The 18,628-nt window shown below is 37.4% G+C and overlaps 1 protein-coding gene across 2 annotated transcripts; it reads left to right on the top strand.

Annotated features, from left to right (window-relative positions):
• On the top strand, positions 1-18,124 carry LOC102212879 (poly [ADP-ribose] polymerase 6). 2 transcript variants are annotated; one of them, XM_013909441.1, is made up of 23 exons: positions 1-318; positions 1,679-1,751; positions 2,271-2,348; positions 4,001-4,095; positions 4,340-4,400; positions 4,567-4,657; positions 4,840-4,906; positions 5,109-5,258; positions 6,392-6,542; positions 7,001-7,132; positions 7,520-7,615; positions 7,896-7,988; positions 8,228-8,353; positions 8,617-8,682; positions 9,047-9,114; positions 9,354-9,402; positions 9,540-9,652; positions 11,179-11,251; positions 12,928-12,997; positions 13,817-13,896; positions 14,181-14,244; positions 14,723-14,807; positions 15,825-18,124. In XM_013909441.1, exons 2-23 carry the CDS (start codon positions 1,749-1,751, stop codon positions 15,925-15,927), a joined length of 1,914 nt encoding a protein of 637 aa, XP_013764895.1. In that variant the 5' UTR covers positions 1-318; positions 1,679-1,748; the 3' UTR covers positions 15,928-18,124. The 2 variants fall into 2 exon arrangements, with proteins under 2 accessions (XP_013764895.1, XP_013764894.1); XM_013909440.1 differs by having other exon boundaries at positions 3,986-4,095; positions 8,620-8,682.
• Positions 18,125-18,628: the final 504 nt, after the last annotated feature.

Genomic DNA, 18,628 nt, shown 5'->3' with positions numbered 1-18,628 from the left:
ACTGAGCATGCTCAGACACTTCAGTGTTGTCAGGCAAAATATAAGAGAGCAGTAAGAGCAGAGATCTGTAATAGATAAACACATAGGCTCTTACACACACACACACTAGCTGGCTTGCCTACGGACTCACACCACAAGCATTGAGAAATAGACACTTCAGAATTTAGGATTGTGGCTCTGGTTTGGTTTTATTTGAAAGGACTTATTGTCATCTATCATTTCAGTGGAAAGCAGCCGCCGAGAGAGAGGCAGGTGTGCCCTTTAAGAGGGAGAAAAGCTGAGGCAAGGACAGCATCCCAGTCTCCATCCTCTGTGGAGGTAAGTGTGGATGGATGGGGTAGGTGGGGGGGTTCCAGAGCATGGGGGGAGGGGAAAATACGCCTGACTGCCTCTGTGTTTAAGCTAAATAGTTATCAAAAGGAGGAATGGGGACGGCTAAATGTGTGTTTGTGTGGGGGTGGGCGCTGTGTCAGTAACTATTGGCATGTGAGACGACAGAGGCTCCAGGAATGGCGGTTAGGGAGCTGGGAGGATGTAGATGCTAGCACGGTTGAGAACAGCAAGGCAGCAGGCATATAGAGAAAAGAGACGAAGCTAAAGAAGAAGATATGGTTTTGAGAGTAGCAATGTTTAATGAGAATTTACTTGTGTGCTATTGTTGTAAGAAAGGGTGTTTTACAACAATGAGAAGAGCATGATCATGACAGACTCACAAAAACAGATACCCATAATTTTCATGTAGACGTACTGAAATAGGCCTTGTCAAAGAAGACATGAAAAATTGGTATCCTTTTTACTATACTGACCTATATATCCCATGAATGGCTTTGTGTATGTCTGTTCTTTTTTTGTCTTTGTCTTTTTCAAGGCATTCAGTCTCGTACTGCTAAGCTATGTTGTCACCTTGCCGTATTTTACACCCCTCCTAGATCATTTTCTATTTTGTTAATTTTTTCATTCATTTTATTGTTTGATGTGGGCTGGACTATGTAAATTGTAATTTTCAGCAGTGCATTATTTACATATCTAACAGAAGGGATCGACTGGATCATTTCGATATTTTTGGCAATCATTGTGACTGTTGTTTCTTTTGAGGCAGCTATTGTTTTCTTGCGTTAAAAATTACTTAAAACTCTAGTGCTCGGGGGAAATTAGCTCAGAAAAAAAAATATTTTTTCACATTTGTTCCTCACACTCATAACAATAAATCGCAGTCTAACGGTGCAGTGAGATAAGTAAATGTGCTGCTTTAGCCTTGTGTCTACAACAGGTAAGGCCTATAAAAACCTCTGCTGCTTTCAGATTTTTAGGTTAAATTCCTGGAAAAAACAAACAAACAAACAACAAAATGGAAACATCCTTGGAACTGAACGTACTGCACATATCTCCCACACATTCTCTCTGCAGTGATTAATGCCACTCTGAAAGAAGGCAGAGATGGCTGTTGCTAGGATACATGGCAAGGTGAAGTGCAGAAGATTTAAAGAAAAGAGGAGGAGGGCACCGTTTACAAAGCATGGCGTCACTTGCAGTGGCCTCTTTGTTTCTTGTTTTATTATTTTTTTTGTTTTGTTTTGTTTGTTTTTAATTTTATATTTGTATTTTTCGAGGTTGTGATACTGAGGAGTAATGTGAGACTGTCAATCAAAGCTTTTGTGTTCTCACTCCTTCCACCTAGAAACAGGCTGACATGGTTGGCACTAATCAAAGGCCCAAACCTGTCTGAGAGAGCCATAACAGCAGACCCAATGGTAAGACAACTGGGAACCTATTGGCGTAATCATTACTTATCATTAAAATGGTGTAAAAAAATGTTTGGCTTTGTTAATGATATAAAAAGCTTTAAATTAAATTATATTGACGTGACAAAATAAATAATTTCCATAGGCATTTAAACATTAAATAACCTAGATCTAAGTATTAAATATAACATATTCTTCTGGTTTATTCTGTTGGACCTCTGGGTTTCAGGCTTTGCTGGAAACGATAAGAAACAGAGTTCATTTTATTTATAAAATCCTATTTTTGTAAAGTCATCCTTTTTCATTGTCATTTGAGGATTCGTTTAAAAAGGGTTGAACTGAGAGAATATCCTGTTGGGAATAAATCGTGTCCCTTCATCTCTCTCTTTGCAATGCTATTTAAGCAGTATTTTGAAGCACACGAAGGAAGTCTAAATAGGGAAGTGGGAGATGAAAGGATGATAGAAAGAGGTTGCTTTTTCGTCCTACTGCACTATAATAGCTTTTTCACAATGTGTGGGCCCACAGGACATCAAAGGACAGTGTTGGACAGACGAGGAGTCAGATGGGGAGAACGAATCAGAACAATTCCTATATGGCATTCAGGTACAGCAAACACTATTACCATCGCAAAATCTCTGTTGAATCTGTTGTCAGGAGATTGGCATTGTGTTTTTACTACTTGTGCTTATTTGTGGTTATTTCTAGTTATTTAAAAGTATGTGTTTTTCTAAAAAAAAACAAAAGTTTTTCCCAATGTTATAATACATTGACACAAACAAAACCACAGTTAATTTACAGGTTTTGAAATATATATTACTTGTTAATTTCACCTCACGTTAGGATAATGTTGGTAAGTCAAAAACATGTATGGTGTTTATTTTAAGCCTTCTGTCATTATTAAATCCTCAGCAGTAATAACAGAGAGTGTTATGAAGGAAAAAGTAAGCCTCATATCTTTGGTACAGTGCTTTTGTGTAATATTATAGCCCAGTTGATACAAAGGTAATCTTTTAACAATTTAACATGCATGAGCAGAGAGCTCTACTTTTCAGTATGCTAAGTTTATGTCAGGAGGAATTTTTGACCCAATAGTAACTGCAGACAATAAGTCAGAGGTCAGCAGAATCATTTGGGGTGATTCTCTTGGGAACTGTAAATATTCAGACCAAATGTCACGGCATTGTGGTAAATCATTTTTGACATGTTTCTCTCCGATGGGCCAAATGACTGACATTTGCATTCTAATGCTGTGCTGGAAAAAATCCAAATGTATTTTTAATTAATTACAGAATGTGATGCTGTGTTTTGTGAAGTTGTGTAAGTGTTTATATTACCATATGTGACGATCTGGGAATGTTGTGTTTTTATTCAAATTAGGATCATAGTATTTTCATTTACTATTTACACCTTACATAACCCCAAACAGCCCAAGTAATCCCAAGTACCTCAGTCAAATTCATTTCTGATGCAAATATTTAATGTGTCATCTCATCTCACAAAGTTCATTGCTTCACTCTCATATAAGACCTTAATCTGTTAGTTATCCTTTTTGTGGTTATCTTGCAAGTCTTTTGATTGAAATGTAAATCCAGTCTGGGACTTAACGCTCGTTTCAGTGCAGTCAGAGAACATGAAAGCAGTGTAGTGAAGATAAGAACAAAACTGTGTGATCTGTTCTACACACTCAGCTGAAGGGAAGAGATATCAACTCTAGATATCAGGAACATATATGACAGACATAGTACATTTTATTTAGGCTTTTTAATTTTTGTAATATAAAGATTAAATACCACTCCATATCATATTGTTCAGATATCCCATATAAGTTATTAACTATAGTTTCATATAAAAAATTGCTGTGTTATAAAGATTTTATTTTTGAGTCAGAGCTTTGCAAGGTCATAGTAAATCATACTGTGGATGATTAGTTAAAATAAGTGTATGAAAGTAATGAGCAGCTAGTTGAAACCTTAAGCTGGTACAAATGCAAACTAACACAAACAGTGAATGAACAATTGTGTGCAAACTGTAGCAATATCAAATGTTAGATCATTCATTTTGATAAGCAATCTCTAATTTAAGGCTTAACTTGAAAACTTAAACTGTTTTGAAACACAACAGTAACGTGTACTTGGATTTTATCTGACGGGACTGTGGGGTGTGTGGGGATATGTTTGATTAAAAAAGAAAATAAGATTAGGAACCACTGAGAATTCATTCCCTGCTATAACTGTGACCAGTGCTGCTTATTGCAGGGGAGTTGTGCTGCTGACCTGTATCGACACCCTCAACTGGATGCAGACATTGAGGCTGTAAAAGACATCTACACTGACAGTGCTATCTCTGTCAGGTACAGCATAGATAGTAAGACACACACACACACATATGCAATCAAGCTGCTTAAATTTTGACTAGTTTTGAAAGAAATAACTAAGTAGAGATAAGATTAAACATGCTTGCACTCTGTTATAACTAGCTGGGCCAAAAGAGAAAAAAAACAACCACCCTCAGGGTATAACCACGTGAATTGGTTTGAGTATAACTTTGATTACTCATGATAAATTAACTCTACATGTTGTTGTGTTTATGAACAGGGAGTATGGAACCATTGATGATGTAGACATCGATCTTCATATTAATATCAGTTTCTTAGATGTGAGTCTTCACTGGAAACACCTCCTCCGATTTTGCCTATTACTATTCTAATATTGACAGTTTGCAAAGTAAAATGCATCATAAAATCATAATCTATTTATATTACAAGAAATGTCTTTAATTAGGATGCTAACTCTGCATATTTGTGTGTCTGTGCCCGACTCAGGAGGAAGTTGCGACGGCATGGAAAGTTATCAGAACAGAACCAATTATTCTGAGACTTCGCTTTTCTCTTTCTCAGTATCTCGATGGACCCGGTGAGTAAAGATGTCACTGTGGATGTTGGTTTTCTGGAAGGGACTTTGTATTTGTGCTACTCAATGAGTGTGAGAGATGAGTACATTGTGCGCCGTACAAGAGGGAGAATGGGGGGAAAAAACAAACACAGTTTGTGTCTATCTGTACACTATGTGTAATAATATTAGTCATCTTTATTTAGAGCCGTCAGTAGAAGTGTTCCAGCCGTCAAATAAAGAAGGTTTCAGCTTGGGCCTGCAACTTAAAAAGTAAGTGATGTCATCTCTTAAATTTGGGACCTAAAAAACATCTATACCTGTACCATTGTGAGCAAGAGCTGCAGAAACATTTCAGTTAGTTTCAGTAGCTTAGTTTAACGTAATAGTAATATTTAGTTTATGAGAAGGTATATTTGGCGCTGATTGAAAGAGAAAATTAGCGTCTTCCTTCCTCACTGTCATGTTATCACAGGATCCTGAGCACGTTCACCTCACAGCAGTGGAAGCACCTTAGTAATGAGTTTCTCAAGGCCCAGCAGGAGAAGAGGCACAGCTGGTTCAAAGCCGGAGGGACCATCAAGAAGTTCCGTGCCGGGCTCAGCATCTTCTCCCCCATCCCAAAGTAGGTATCTCTCTCACACTTTAGCTTCACCATTGGTAAATGACACTGGAATCCCGAGTAAGATTTAATTTCTGATTTCTGTCTTTCTTTTTTTTTTTCATTCAACACAAATGCATGTTTGCTTTCTGTGTAGTCTGTTTGTACTTTTGTTATTTACTGACATAATATAGGCATAGTGATGGAAGACATTGACTTTTTTGAGAACCTGTCAAAGCTGATTCAGACTGTAGTGGCAAGTGCTAATATGCTATGTTTCTCCAGTTAATTATCAAAGTTAGTTATCAGTCTTAGGCAGTAGGAAATAAGCATATCTGCCAAAATAAAAACAAAGCTGAAAGCACAAATCATAAATCATATGCAACTTAAGGTTTCATGATATAAAATACTGTGCGCACCTAAAGTTTAATGATTCATTCTCTACCTACGTTCATAAACAGGATAAATACACCATATAAATACTACAAACTATTAGGTGAACTATAGCAAAAAAGACAAACAGGAATGGTAGCTCTGACTCAGCATTGTGAAGACTGACTGAAATTCAAGCTTTGACAAGCACAACCAAATTCCCCTTTGGGTAACTACAATTTTTGGCTTCTGACTTCCTCAGACATTCTTTGACAGTTATTGGTGCATAGGGATTAAATCCCAGCCCACTCAGTGGAGGTCAGCTCCTCTAACTACTAGCCTGTCTTGACATCCTCAAAACTTGACAAGTCTCACGTCAAGGTGGTTCATTGATTATATACTGAGAGCAATGGTAGAAGTCAACACTGGCTCTTGCAGGTAACAGTTAGTGACTTGAGCTGCTGCCAGATTTCAGTTGTCAGAGCTAGTATTACCTGTTAGTACATGTGAATCACTAGAGCAGAGTGTGTACTTCTTTAGAAGATGTCACTATAAAATTGTCCAAGCCTATAGTCGACAAGTATATTACAGTCTAGATCATATATTATTATAGATAATATGATATTTAAAATGAGATTACTCAAAATTACGATTTTGTTGTTAGCAGCATCATAGTAATACCAAAATGTGTTCTTTAACCTTAAAATCTAAATCCTTTGTGCTCTGAATCATATCCCCTTTGAAACTCTGAATGTCAGCTTTCTTTGTATTTTGGTCTCTGTCAGGTCTCCAAGTTTTCCTCTGATTCAAGACACAGTTTTAAAAGGGAAGCTGAGTGTCCCTGAGCTGAGGGTGACGCGCTTAATGAACCGCTCGATCTCCTGTACCATGAAGAACCCTAAAGGAGAGCTATTCAGCTATCCACCAAATAGCCAGGTCAGAGCAAGTCTCGATAAATCAACACCCAAATGTGAAATACCTTTCAGTTAAAATGCTGGCTTGTGTAAATTTGACTCCTTTCCCTCTTTCTCAGTAAATATATATTTTAACTGTCACATGTCAAGTTTTGGTTGCAGTGTTTACACCACAACTCTGAGGCTCTTAACTTTACTTTCTTTCCACTCAGAAAAGTTCTGTTGTAGAAACCAGTAATGTTTGAAGTTAATATTTTAAGTACTGTAATTCTGGAAATTGTATGTGGTGAAATGCTGTTATTAAGAAATTTAAGTTTTTTTTGTTTTTGTTTTTATGTCTTAATCCGCTGTGATTCACTCTGACCCCCTTCTCAGTCACCCGCCACCTGCACTGTACCCACCTGAGTCTTTCCCTACCCTTACCGTAACATGGCTGGTGCGCCCTTTCCCATAATGCTTTGTCTTCACTTGACTCATCAGACTGTGGCTGTCCCAGCGGCCAGGGCCCCAGCGCAGATTACCACGAGGCAGCTGATTGAATTGTTTTTCTCATCCCAGGCGGGCGGCCACTGCAAGAACATTCCTACCTTGGAGTATGGCTTCTTAGTGCAGGTTAGAGCTCAAAAAGATGTCAGTCCACTTACAAAGCCACTTCTACATTTTGTCTCAGTCATAGCTAAGAAGAAAGTAAACTAATTACCTGAGCATTAAAATACCACATGTTGTTTGAATGACTTAAAAATAAAAAATAATACCTGGTGAGTAATCTATAAATGGCTCCTGGGGATTTCATCATTGTTAGGTGTGAACCCACACCATACAGTCTGTAGATTCTATTAGCTCCTATTGTGCAAATGATTGTTGAGCTCTAAAATGTAATGTTATTCTAGGACCCAAAACCATGGCATTGTAACAACTTTGCCAAAATAGCATTCCTTTGAATGGCAGTGCTGAAGGTGACAATTAATTCAGAATTAAACTGCTTTTCCCCCCAAACAGATAATGAAGTACTCAGAACAGAGGATCCCCACACTTAATGAGTACTGCGTGGTTTGTGACGAACAGCATGTCTTTCAGAATGGATCCATGCTGAAGGTACCAGAGGCAAATAAGAGAAACACATAGATGTATAAGTAAGAGATGCAGAAATATGAACCCTCATATAAGTGGAAAAAATATCAGTAACTTGAAACATGATCTATGATTATTTTTTTTCTGTCAGTAATATACATATGCATATTTCTGGTTGAAGATTTTCTTGCTTACTTAATACTAGAGTAAGCAAATGGGAAGATTGTGTGAGTCAATGTACCTTTTTGTGTATGGGTAGTAGATTTCGAAATAGGTGTAGTTTAAACTTTGTTTATTCATGCAGCCTGCTGTGTGCACAAGGGAGCTGTGTGTGTTCTCTTTCTACACTCTGGGTGTAATGTCTGGAGCCGCAGAGGAAGTGGCCACCGGGGCAGAGGTGACCGCAACACTTTGACAGTATATCAAATAATGCACATTATTTGGATTTTATAGTCCATTCCTTTAGATATTAGATAAAAGTGCTGAAATATAGATAAGAACAAAAATACCAATGTCAACATTTTGATCCAATTCTGATTACCTGTAGCTAATATGTGTTATTGGAAAAAACACAATTTCACTCATCAGCATAAACTGAAGGCACAAAATATAAATATATAATCCCTCTCTTCCCAGGTCGTGGACCTTCTTGTAGCTATGTGTCGAGCTGCCCTGGAGTCTCCTCGTAAGAGCATCATATTTGAACCTTACCCTTCAGTTGTTGATCCCAACGACCCCAAGACTCTTGCCTTTAATCCAAAGGTCAGCATCCTCACTGCATTTCTAAAGATCATATTTAATTCCATCATGACATTTAATTTGAAAAAGACATACTGCATGCTTAAAAAAAAACTTCTGCCATCAGAACAAACTAAAATTATTGTTACAATTCATTTTTCTATATCATATATTTCAAACTAATGATTAAACCTAAGACCTGTATGTCTCCAGTGATTTTAGATTTCTGTATGTTGTTCTCTCTCTTACTGCATACAATGGATGTTTGGCTCAACCGGTGAACACAGAAGAAGAATTATGAAAGACTACAAAAAGCACTGGATAGTGTAATGTCCATTCGGGAAATGACCCAGGTACAAGAAGGAGGTGGGCGGGAAAGAAAGGCCATAATAGTAGAGTAGCTTTTTTTTTTTTAATGGGTTGAAAGGCATGTAAAATGCAGATAAAAATAGCGTCCCAATGTCTTTGGAAGTAGGCTTTTGTATCGAGATTACTGACAATGTCCGTTCACATTTTATTTTAATTTAAGGAACTGTGCTGTTTAATCTTCATGGATGCAGTTTTGTTAATCAAAGTGGTAGCATGGTCTTCTCCATGCTACATTTGTTTACCCACTTGTTACCTACTGTGGTTGGACTGCATCTATAAGATGATATCCTTATCTAATATTCATATCACAAGTAAAAGCTTACTCATTTGTTTTTGCATTTTTTCCAGGGTTCATATCTGGAGATTAAGAAACAGATGGACAAACTAGACCCTTTGGCCCATCCCCTGCTACAGTGGTGAGTAAAGACAATCCGTTGTGCTGTGTGTTTTCACCTTGTGGTATTATCTACATCACCTCACTTTCATATTGCCATGGGATACTTGGACACTTGAAAAAAAAAGGAAGCATCTTCAGTGGTGTGTTGTTTTTACTTTGACAAGTCAAGATGTCTTCTGTGAGTAGTATTAACACGATGCTATTATGATACGATATAGTTTATATACATATTTGAATCTCTTCTCTATGTTTCTACAGGATTATTTCCAGTAACAGATCTCATATCGTCAAGCTGCCTCTCAGTAGGGTAGGAAACCAGAGCAATATTGCCTTATGTCCCTTCTATAAACATTTTTGAATGCTATATTGTGTAATTTGATAGGTACTCATTCCCTGTCCACTTGTCTCTGACATTCTCTCGTCTCAATGATCTCACCGTAACAGCAACTGAAATTCATGCACACCTCCCACCAGTTCCTCCTGCTCAGCAGCCCCCCAGCCAAGGAAGCTCGTTTTCGCACTGCCAAGAAGTTATACGGCAGCACTTTTGCCTTCCAGTGAGTTAAATTTCCATTATTTAACAAGTTGTCAGTAAATGAATTTAAAATTTTAAAGCCTTTAATGCTTAAGAAGTAAAACCATTTAGGCTGTGCTGAAGTATCAGAAAACACTTAGTGGTTATTATATTTATAAGCGTGTGGCTGGTGGGAAATATTTTCTGAGGAATCAAATTCTTTTAATAATTGATGTCAAATCAAGCATAGCTGTTAAAATGAATGCATACTTTAGCTTTGGAGCGCTATACTTTGCAAACATGAACATGTCTCAGTGTAACACCTGGTCATTATGCATTTGCTGAAAGGGGCCACTTTAGCAGATTTTTATGGAACCATAACAAATAGCAGCACAGAGCAATGGTCATTCTCCTGGACTGAGAAACCACCTTTCTTAGCCAGCACATGGAGCCAGCAATATCTATGAGATACAGATTTGTACTGTAGCAGATGGGGCTCTGCTGAATATTTTAGATACTCACAACCCATCTGGGCACGTGCAGGGTACAACTGATTCACCAACAGGGCTTACAGTCTCTCTGCATGATGGTTCCTACTAGAAATTTAATAATCAGATAACAATAAATGCCAAATACTTAATTTAGCCTGACTGCAAATTTTTTTTAGATTGATATAAATAGAAACATGACTTTTTGAAAAGAAAAAAGAGAGACCATCTCACATATAAAGGAATTAAATGGTACTTGCCTAATGGTTCTCAAATCACCAAATAATATATTTGAAAAAAATCAGTAGAAAAGTAACCTTATACTGGGTCATGATTACTGAAAATAGATGTTGTTGCTGAGATTCGTGTATTTTGGTGTTTTGAGCAGCAGAATCTGGCTTCATCATATTCAAGTGAAATCTGTACAGCTGATATTTGCAAAACTTATCAACTAACACCAAAACAATCCAGATGGATAAACAGCACCACTAGTCAGCTCAAAAACACAGAAATTTGATTTGGGGGTGAACTGTTCCTTTAATTATGCTCAAAGGCTGATTAGTTAAAAATATTAAAAAAAACTACTTGCCCGTGTTTTAAGGCTTAATTAACCAATATAAATCTGGAAGATTGTGATGTTATCCTTTCTTTTAATGAATTAAGTTGTAGATTTTGTAGAATGTTAAATTATTAAAAACCAAAAGATTTATAGCTTGTTTAACCCTTTCTTTTTAAAATTAAAAAAAAAAATCCTCTTATGCAGTAATTTACATGGTGATAAATGCAAGTATATTCAGCATCCAGTTGCTCATCCCTGTTGCTGCTCTCTCTTGCCAGTAATAACCTTCAATTACCCAGTTCATGAAAAATGATGAATTTTAAAATAGAAAAACTATAAGATTAAATATTTTGTGATAACATATTTTACAAAGATCTTTATGAAAATTTTATGAATTTTTTTTCCAGTGTTGAACAGCAAAGATCGAGCCAATACGAAAAAGCGATTCCACGCTATTACACTGTTATATTCACATGGTATTTGTTTTATCTTCTTATCTCTCCCTCTCTACACTTGCTCTAGTGGTTCCCATATAGAGAACTGGCACTCTGTTCTGAGAAATGGACTAGTCAATGCCTCTTATACCAAACTGCAGGTATGTAACCCTGGCAGTTAGCTGGAAGCATCTCCTATCGGACAGCAAGCCTGCCCTTGCACAAAGCAGGCTCGCTGTCCGGCTGATTCATTTTCACAGTTAATGGATGCCAGCTTCCTTTTCATCAGCTTTGCAATTGGCATTTTAGCAAGCAGGGCACACTAGGAGATTTTCCTTGCCAGCGTCAGCCTCTTTCTGCCTTCTCTGCTGGCAACAGCAGACAGCATGTCCCTTCCTGTTGTGGGACAAAGGAAATGGGCTGTGGTGTCAGCTGAGAGCCTGTGTGCCCTGTTGGGGTCAACCATCTAGAGCACTGAGTAGGTTAGATCTGTATTTAAAGGACGCAGAGGACAAGTTCTGTGGCAGTGAGTACAGCCTTCAACAGAGTGAATAGGGATCTCTTTTGAAAGGTTAGTAACTGTCACTACTTTTTATATACTCAAAAATATTTTATATAAATCATTCAAATGTTTATAGAAAACTTGTTAATACCAAAGTGGAACAAATGACCATATAAGAACTATAGAGTTTCCCAGGAAAGAAGGGCATACCACCTATCCCAATTATATTTGTGATTTTTTTTTTTATTCTTATTAATTTCCACATTTGTTCTCACTTTTATTTTGTTGTAGTTGTAATCAATCTGGTCTTTCATAGACAATTCTTAAATAATACAAGGGAAAAGATTTGATCTTCAGAGAGAACAGACTGTCTCATTTGCACAATACAGCTGATAAAGACTGCTGCTCGGGAGAGACTCAGGCTTGTCCTGAAAATAGATTAAACACAATTAAATCTGAAATCTCAAGGATCTTTCAGCCATGATTGCTCTATCGTGCTGATGTGTTTCATTTATGCCTTCTTTATTCTCCAACTTTTTGAAGTCTTCATCTTTGATCTTGCTTTGGTGCTCGTCTGCCTCCCCCTTCTCTCTATTTCACCTTGAGCATTGACACTCTTCCTCTGTCATTGTGTTTCACAGCAGGAGGAGGAGGAGGATGACTGAATCTGCCTTTAGCTCCAGCCATCACACAAAATCTCTTGTCTCTTGTTCCTTTTCATTTCTTCCAGATGTGCAATGTCCTGACTGCTGTCTCCCTCATGCATTCCCAGTCAAGTGGCTCTTTGTTCTTCCTCTTAATTTGACTCTCAGTCGTTACACATGTGGCCCTTCTGTTTTCCTCCCTGCAGACATTGCAGAGAGAAGGCTCGCCTTATAATCAGTTATCTTTGTACTTTGCCATCTTTCCATTTATGTCTACATTTCAAGTTTCATGCAAGTATTATTTGAATACCTGGACGCTTATGCAAAAATTCAAAGCGCAAAAATCAAGAGTATCACTTGATCTCTAATGCATAATGTTGAAAGAAGTTAGCAGGTGTAACTGTATATGAATTGCTTCAGATTCCTGGAACAATCTCTCTCTTTGACGCTTTCTTCTTTGCAGAATTTGGATTTGCACTTTGCATGTGTGGGTGTATTTAGTATGCTTGGTTGTTGAGGGGAACTGTCACATCCATTTTAAAATCGTTGACATTCACAGGCTAATTTGAGTACAGTTGATCTGAGATGAATTTCACTGTATGTGTTAGCATTTCCAAGTGTACATATGTGTGTAAGGCTGTCCTGTGCACATGCTCAGTGACCCTTCCTTCCTGCTCTTTTCAAACCCAAGCTGCATGGGGCAGCGTACGGAAAGGGCATCTATCTGAGCCCCATCTCCAGCATATCTTTTGGATACTCAGGTAGGAACGGTTCATCACCATTCAGACCCCTGTGCCCCCACCCCCACCCCTCTCGCTTTTTCCACCATGTTCACCGAGTAGCCTTTGTGTTTGCCACATGGCCTAATTGACATCGTGGAACACTCCATTTTCACTTGTGGGTGCCTGCCATGTTATCCTGTTGTGCTGTACTGTGTTTCCATTTTTGGGTGCTGGGTCTCGGGCCTCTGAGTTTCTGTGCCACCTGCCATGCCATGCTTCATGTTGTGGCTGTATAAAAATAGGTTTGTCATTGGATTTGTGTGTTTTCACATTTTTTGGTTTTCATCTGGCTTTGCCTTTGTCAGTTGAGGGTTGCAAAGATGTTTCAAGGCTTATAGAGTTTGCTGGCAATAATAAGGACTTCAGCACAGTGTGTTCCTAGTGGGGGCCAGCTATTAACATATGCTAACTTGGAGAATGGATGTGGAATTCTTAAAAGAAAGCAAAACGCTTAACAGATGTTACAGTTTTTGACATTACATCTACTTGGTTTTATTTTCCCAGCTAATTTTCTAAGTACAAATCTTTTTTTTTAAATTATAGGCACAGTCTAATACAAGTACTGTTTGAACTGTTTATCAATACTGAAAATGAATATTTGTTTTTTTACTTGTTTTCCATGTAGCATGTATTTGGTACCATTTAGGGCAGTGAATTTTATATTAAAGTCGGACCTGTTGACAAGGACATCAAAAGTTCACCAGAGAAAGTTTTTTGTTTCTTTTTTTCCCACATATCGGTTGAGTTGAGGTAAAGTTGTTCTGACTGTTTTTATTTGTTGTGTGCTGCTTCTTGCAGGAATGGGGAAAGGACAGCACCGCATGCCCACCAAAGATGAACTAGTGCAGCGTTACAACCGCATGAACACTATACCACAGGTGAGGGACAGTGAAGAGTCAGTTTTATTGTACTGATCTCTTAAAAGATCCGATTTCTTTTTAAAATAACATTGATGGTTAGATGAGAGTTGGTTTCCAAAAGGCAGTTTGCATTTTTTGACGTTTTTCATGCTTTAAACACTTGTATCTTCACCTTGAACCTGACTGTGGCGAACCATATAATTTCAGTATTTCTAAACATTAATTATTTGTCTTTTGGATGCTTCAGTTACATCATCGCCTTTTCTGTAACAACTAATTGAGTGATGTTTGCTTTTCAACAGAGCCGTCCTATCCAGTCAAGGTTTCTTCAGAGTCGAAACTTGAACTGTATTGCTCTTTGTGAAGGTAATATTATGTAGGAGGCGTAATATTATTGGTAGATGGGTTAAACCGAGTCACATCATTATAGCTTTTAAGAAATAAATTAACTACAGACTAAATGTGACATGATGTAACAACTAATACACACATTTTTGATATTTTCTACTCAACCCTTTTCAAACTTGACAAACCTTGATAAAGTAAAATACAAATAGAGTCCTATTACAGACTAAAAGATATCATAATGCAATTGCTCTTGCTATGAAGTCATGGCAATATGATCACTGCTATTATTGAAGGAGACAATAAAAATAAAGATTTAGATTGCATCACTTAGAATAATAAGGCCATTTAGCACTTAGGCTATAATACATTTTATGCTGTATCAGATAATTCCAAAACAACAGCAACACTACAATCAAAGCAGAACAAGAAGCACTGTTGTTGTTTACAATTTCTAATAACGTTCCTTTGATAAAACACAGTTCTCTGATTTTAACAGTTATCACATCAAAGGATCTGCAGAAGCATGGAAACATCTGGGTGTGTCCGGTTTCTGACCATGTCTGTACTCGCTTCTTTTTTGTGTAAGTATTTCAGTAACTTTCAGCGCCTTTATAATTTCAACTGAATTCTTGGAATTATTACAAAATCGAGTTGGCATACCCATCTAATTTTGTCATTGTCACTCTTGAATGCATAGTTGGTGTTTTTATGTTGTTTTGTTTTTTTCTCGTTTTTTAATCTGCTACACTGCGTAAAGATGCAGGTGATTTAAAGATCGGATCAAATATCAGATTTTATCAATATGTTCTCTGTTTTCTGAGTTAGAAAATAATTTTTAGATTTCTTACAGTCTAACTCAAATGACAGCTAAACATAAATGAACTCTTGTGCTATGTGTGTGCTTATTCTTATTTCCAGAATGGAGAGTGTGGTTAGAATAAAAACAGAAAGATGTCAGAACTCCTAAAATCATTTTTCCTTGCTCCCCAGACAGGAGCATCAAGCCAAACCTCAGTTGTTCCCTTTAAAGGCCTATTTTCTTAACACCTCGATTAAATCTTAATCTTAAAATGAAATAAGGTAAACTATATTTGGAAAAACTGAACATGATTTAATGAAATACAGAGTTTTAGTTTTTAATTATTTGGGGATGAGAGTCTGGTAGGGCAGGACACCCTGGAGTCTAGACACTAGTGATGGTAGAGATAAAGCAGGTGGAGACTTGGATAAGCAGCTCTGGCCAGGTGAAGATGAAGAGGAAGTGGATTGCATGAATCTAAGTCTGAAAGGCAGAATGACAGAAACTCACTAAGATTTGAAGTGTATGTAAAAGTGGCTTGCAGAAGGAGGGAAAGAAAAATATTAGGCCTGATTGATGACAACGGAATTTAATTTGACAGCGTGGGAATGCGGAAGTGATGTAAATAGACGAGCAGCCCTGCAGGCAGAAGAATGAATACAGGTCTTCCTTATTAAAGCTGCGCTTAAGCACCATTAAGTTGGGCAGTTATATCCAAAATAAAGTGCAGTAGAAAGGGCAGGGACGTTATCAAGACCAGGTGTTAAGCAGAAATCTAAAGTATTCTCTCTATGCGCAGATATGAGGATGGCCAAGTAGGAGATGCTAACATCAACACCCAAGAGCCTAAGGTGCAGAAGGAGATCATGCGTGTGATTGGGACCCAGATCTACTCGAGCTAATGGAGGTTCACCAGCAGTGTTTGGATCCATACGTTTCTCTGTGGAAGGCACACAGGCAGGCAGACAGTTTTAGCGAATGTTTTCAGCTGGGCTGTCCTCAGGCTTGATAATGAAGGATGAGGGAGCTCTTAAGCACATTATTTCAGAAGTTGCTTTGTTCTGGTCTCCTTGTTTTCTTTTTCCCCCTTTTTCCAAATTGTTACACCTTACATGGTCATTTAATCTACAGTTAGGCTTAATTGGGGTAATGTCTTCTTTTCTCAGTTCATATCATTAAAACAAGTGAAGAAAAATGGCAGTAGTCATTGGATATATTATCAACACACACTCCTCTGACCTTGGTTTCTTTTTTGCTGCATTTTTACTGATCCTTTGAACTCTTCATCTCCATTTATTTATTTATTTCTCTCTGTGAATATATAGTGAAACAAATAACCATTCCAAATGATAATTGTTCCCTTTGTGGCAAACGAGTAAGTGATGGATTTACATACACATGGAATTTTTTATTTTTTTATTTTTGTGTTTGCAAAGTCTTTATCCCTTTTCTTATTATACAGTGTTCTTTCAGTAATGGTATGAATTATTGTGTGTGATATGTTTAGCCCCTGAGCAGCAAGTATTGCTCTGTCGTTTCATCCCCGCATACTCAATGAATTTCCCAGAATCCAAAACACGAGGTGTTGGTGTGGTTTATACTCAGATCACATACACATTAAGCACTTTGCTTTTGATGTGGGGGTTTACCATGATTAGAATTTTTCACAGAACAATTAAGACAGTTTTGATTAAGGATGCACTTTAAATCTTTAGAACCCCCAAATGTCAGAGCTCTAAAAAAAAAAAAAGCTTTGTTCTCTCTGGAAAAATTAGTGACAAAAAGGACAAATGTAATAAAATTTCCTCAAGGATTCATATATTGAAAAATTTGCTGTTGATATTTTTATGAAATTAAGACATTGGCACTGTTTTTGCTCATTTTAAATGAATTCAGTTTATTGTTTTGGTAAAGATCTGTTTCTCTTCCTTTCATTTCACAATTATGATAAAGTGGACAGTGTTTTGTTGTGATGACTTACCGCTCCATCAAGGTTTTGTCTTTGTTCCTGTTTTGAAGAATAATGGGATTTGTAGTTCTTCAACACCAACAGTTATTTCAAGCATTTAAAAACCCAGTGGGGTGACTTTGGTTGTCAGGTTTGACCTTCAAAAACAGCAATATGCAGCAAAATATATAGGTGAAATTATACACATTACTCTTGTCTCACTTGATGGAAAAGAATGTTGATCAGATGTCATATAACATGTTACATCAACTACTTGAAGTTTGTTTTCTGTTTAAAAACTACCACAGTCTGTCATATACCCCTTTTTAAGTAGTCTTTACTACTTAAACATCAATGAATATCTCAATTTAAAATGAATATTTTTGTGTATGAACTACACTGACCAGTGGATCCACAAACAAAATCACCTGTACAAAAAATCATGGACAATTTTTGTAACTACAAACATTATCTAGTCCAGGTGAGCTCAAGTCCTTCTCACCCCTAACGCAATTGAGACTGGATATTATATAGAGGTGCATGAATGTGCAACTCTTTGGTTTCACGTTGGAGAATGGCAATGTTGTATAGCTAAACAAGTTTATCAGTTAGTCATGTACTGTATGTATGTATGTGTGGCTTTGTATTTTCTTGACATTATAATAGACATTGCACTTACTCAGCGTTCGCCTAAACTGGACAATTTGACTGTCCTTGGGCCTGCAGTAGACGGGAAGTGGTGAAAAAGATATGATGAAATAAATGTTAATGGAATCAGCAAGACTAAAATATCCAACATCTTAACTGTGTTTGTACTAAGATGGATTTTGTCTTCTGAAACTGACCACTGAATGGACTTGTGGGGCACAAAAACAAAACAGATTGTACATAAGGACACTGGAGAGCTTGTTGAAATGTATTGCCCAGAAAAAGATGGACACATACAGCTGACCCACTGTGGGACTTGGGACTCTTCTAACAGCTGATGCCTGTTTTTGCCAAGACACTGAGTGTCTCTGAGAGTCGTTTCTCTCGCTGACTGTAACTGGTGAGTAATGTTTTTGACGATGATGTTATGACAGTGATGGTGATTATGATCGAGATGAAAGGGGGCGATGCAGACAAAAAAATAAAAAATAAAGCCTGGTTTTGCACAGTCTTATTCTCGGCGTCGTTTTGTTTATTATATGTGTTGAAATGTCTATTGTTGCTGAGCTTTTGTGCGGCATTTTAAGCAGAGGGGGGCACTATTACTCCACCACCGCTTAGACTGCTCGAGTCCTCCGTTCTGTTTGAATCCTGTGTTGGTGATCAACATGTTTTCCTGTGTATTCGCGCTCACGTGTATATAAAGGTAAGGCAGTATGCTAAATATAAAAAAACTGACATGTCAAAGAGAAATGAGGTTTCGTATTTGAGAAAACCGAGTCATTAATGTGTCAGTCTTTGATGATTATCGTGTAAAAAGCAAGAATGCTGCAAAAAAGAGAAGCTTGAAGCCATCGAATCAACATATACTAAACTGTACCTAAAGAAACACAAAAGAGATGTTTGTATGACATTTACTTTTGCCGTTTTTATGCAGTTACAGGAAGACCAAACTCGACAACTGCAAATAAATAAAAATATAGGTGATGAATTAGCATACAGTTGCA

The sequence above is a fragment of the Pundamilia nyererei genome, unplaced genomic scaffold (assembly GCF_000239375.1).
Source record: "Pundamilia nyererei isolate P.nyererei 1_Seehausen unplaced genomic scaffold, PunNye1.0 scaffold00025, whole genome shotgun sequence".
Classification (NCBI taxonomy): domain Eukaryota; kingdom Metazoa; phylum Chordata; class Actinopteri; order Cichliformes; family Cichlidae; genus Pundamilia; species Pundamilia nyererei.
Note: the sequence above shows the minus strand (reverse complement) of the source record. Positions and strands in the feature narration are given on the sequence as shown.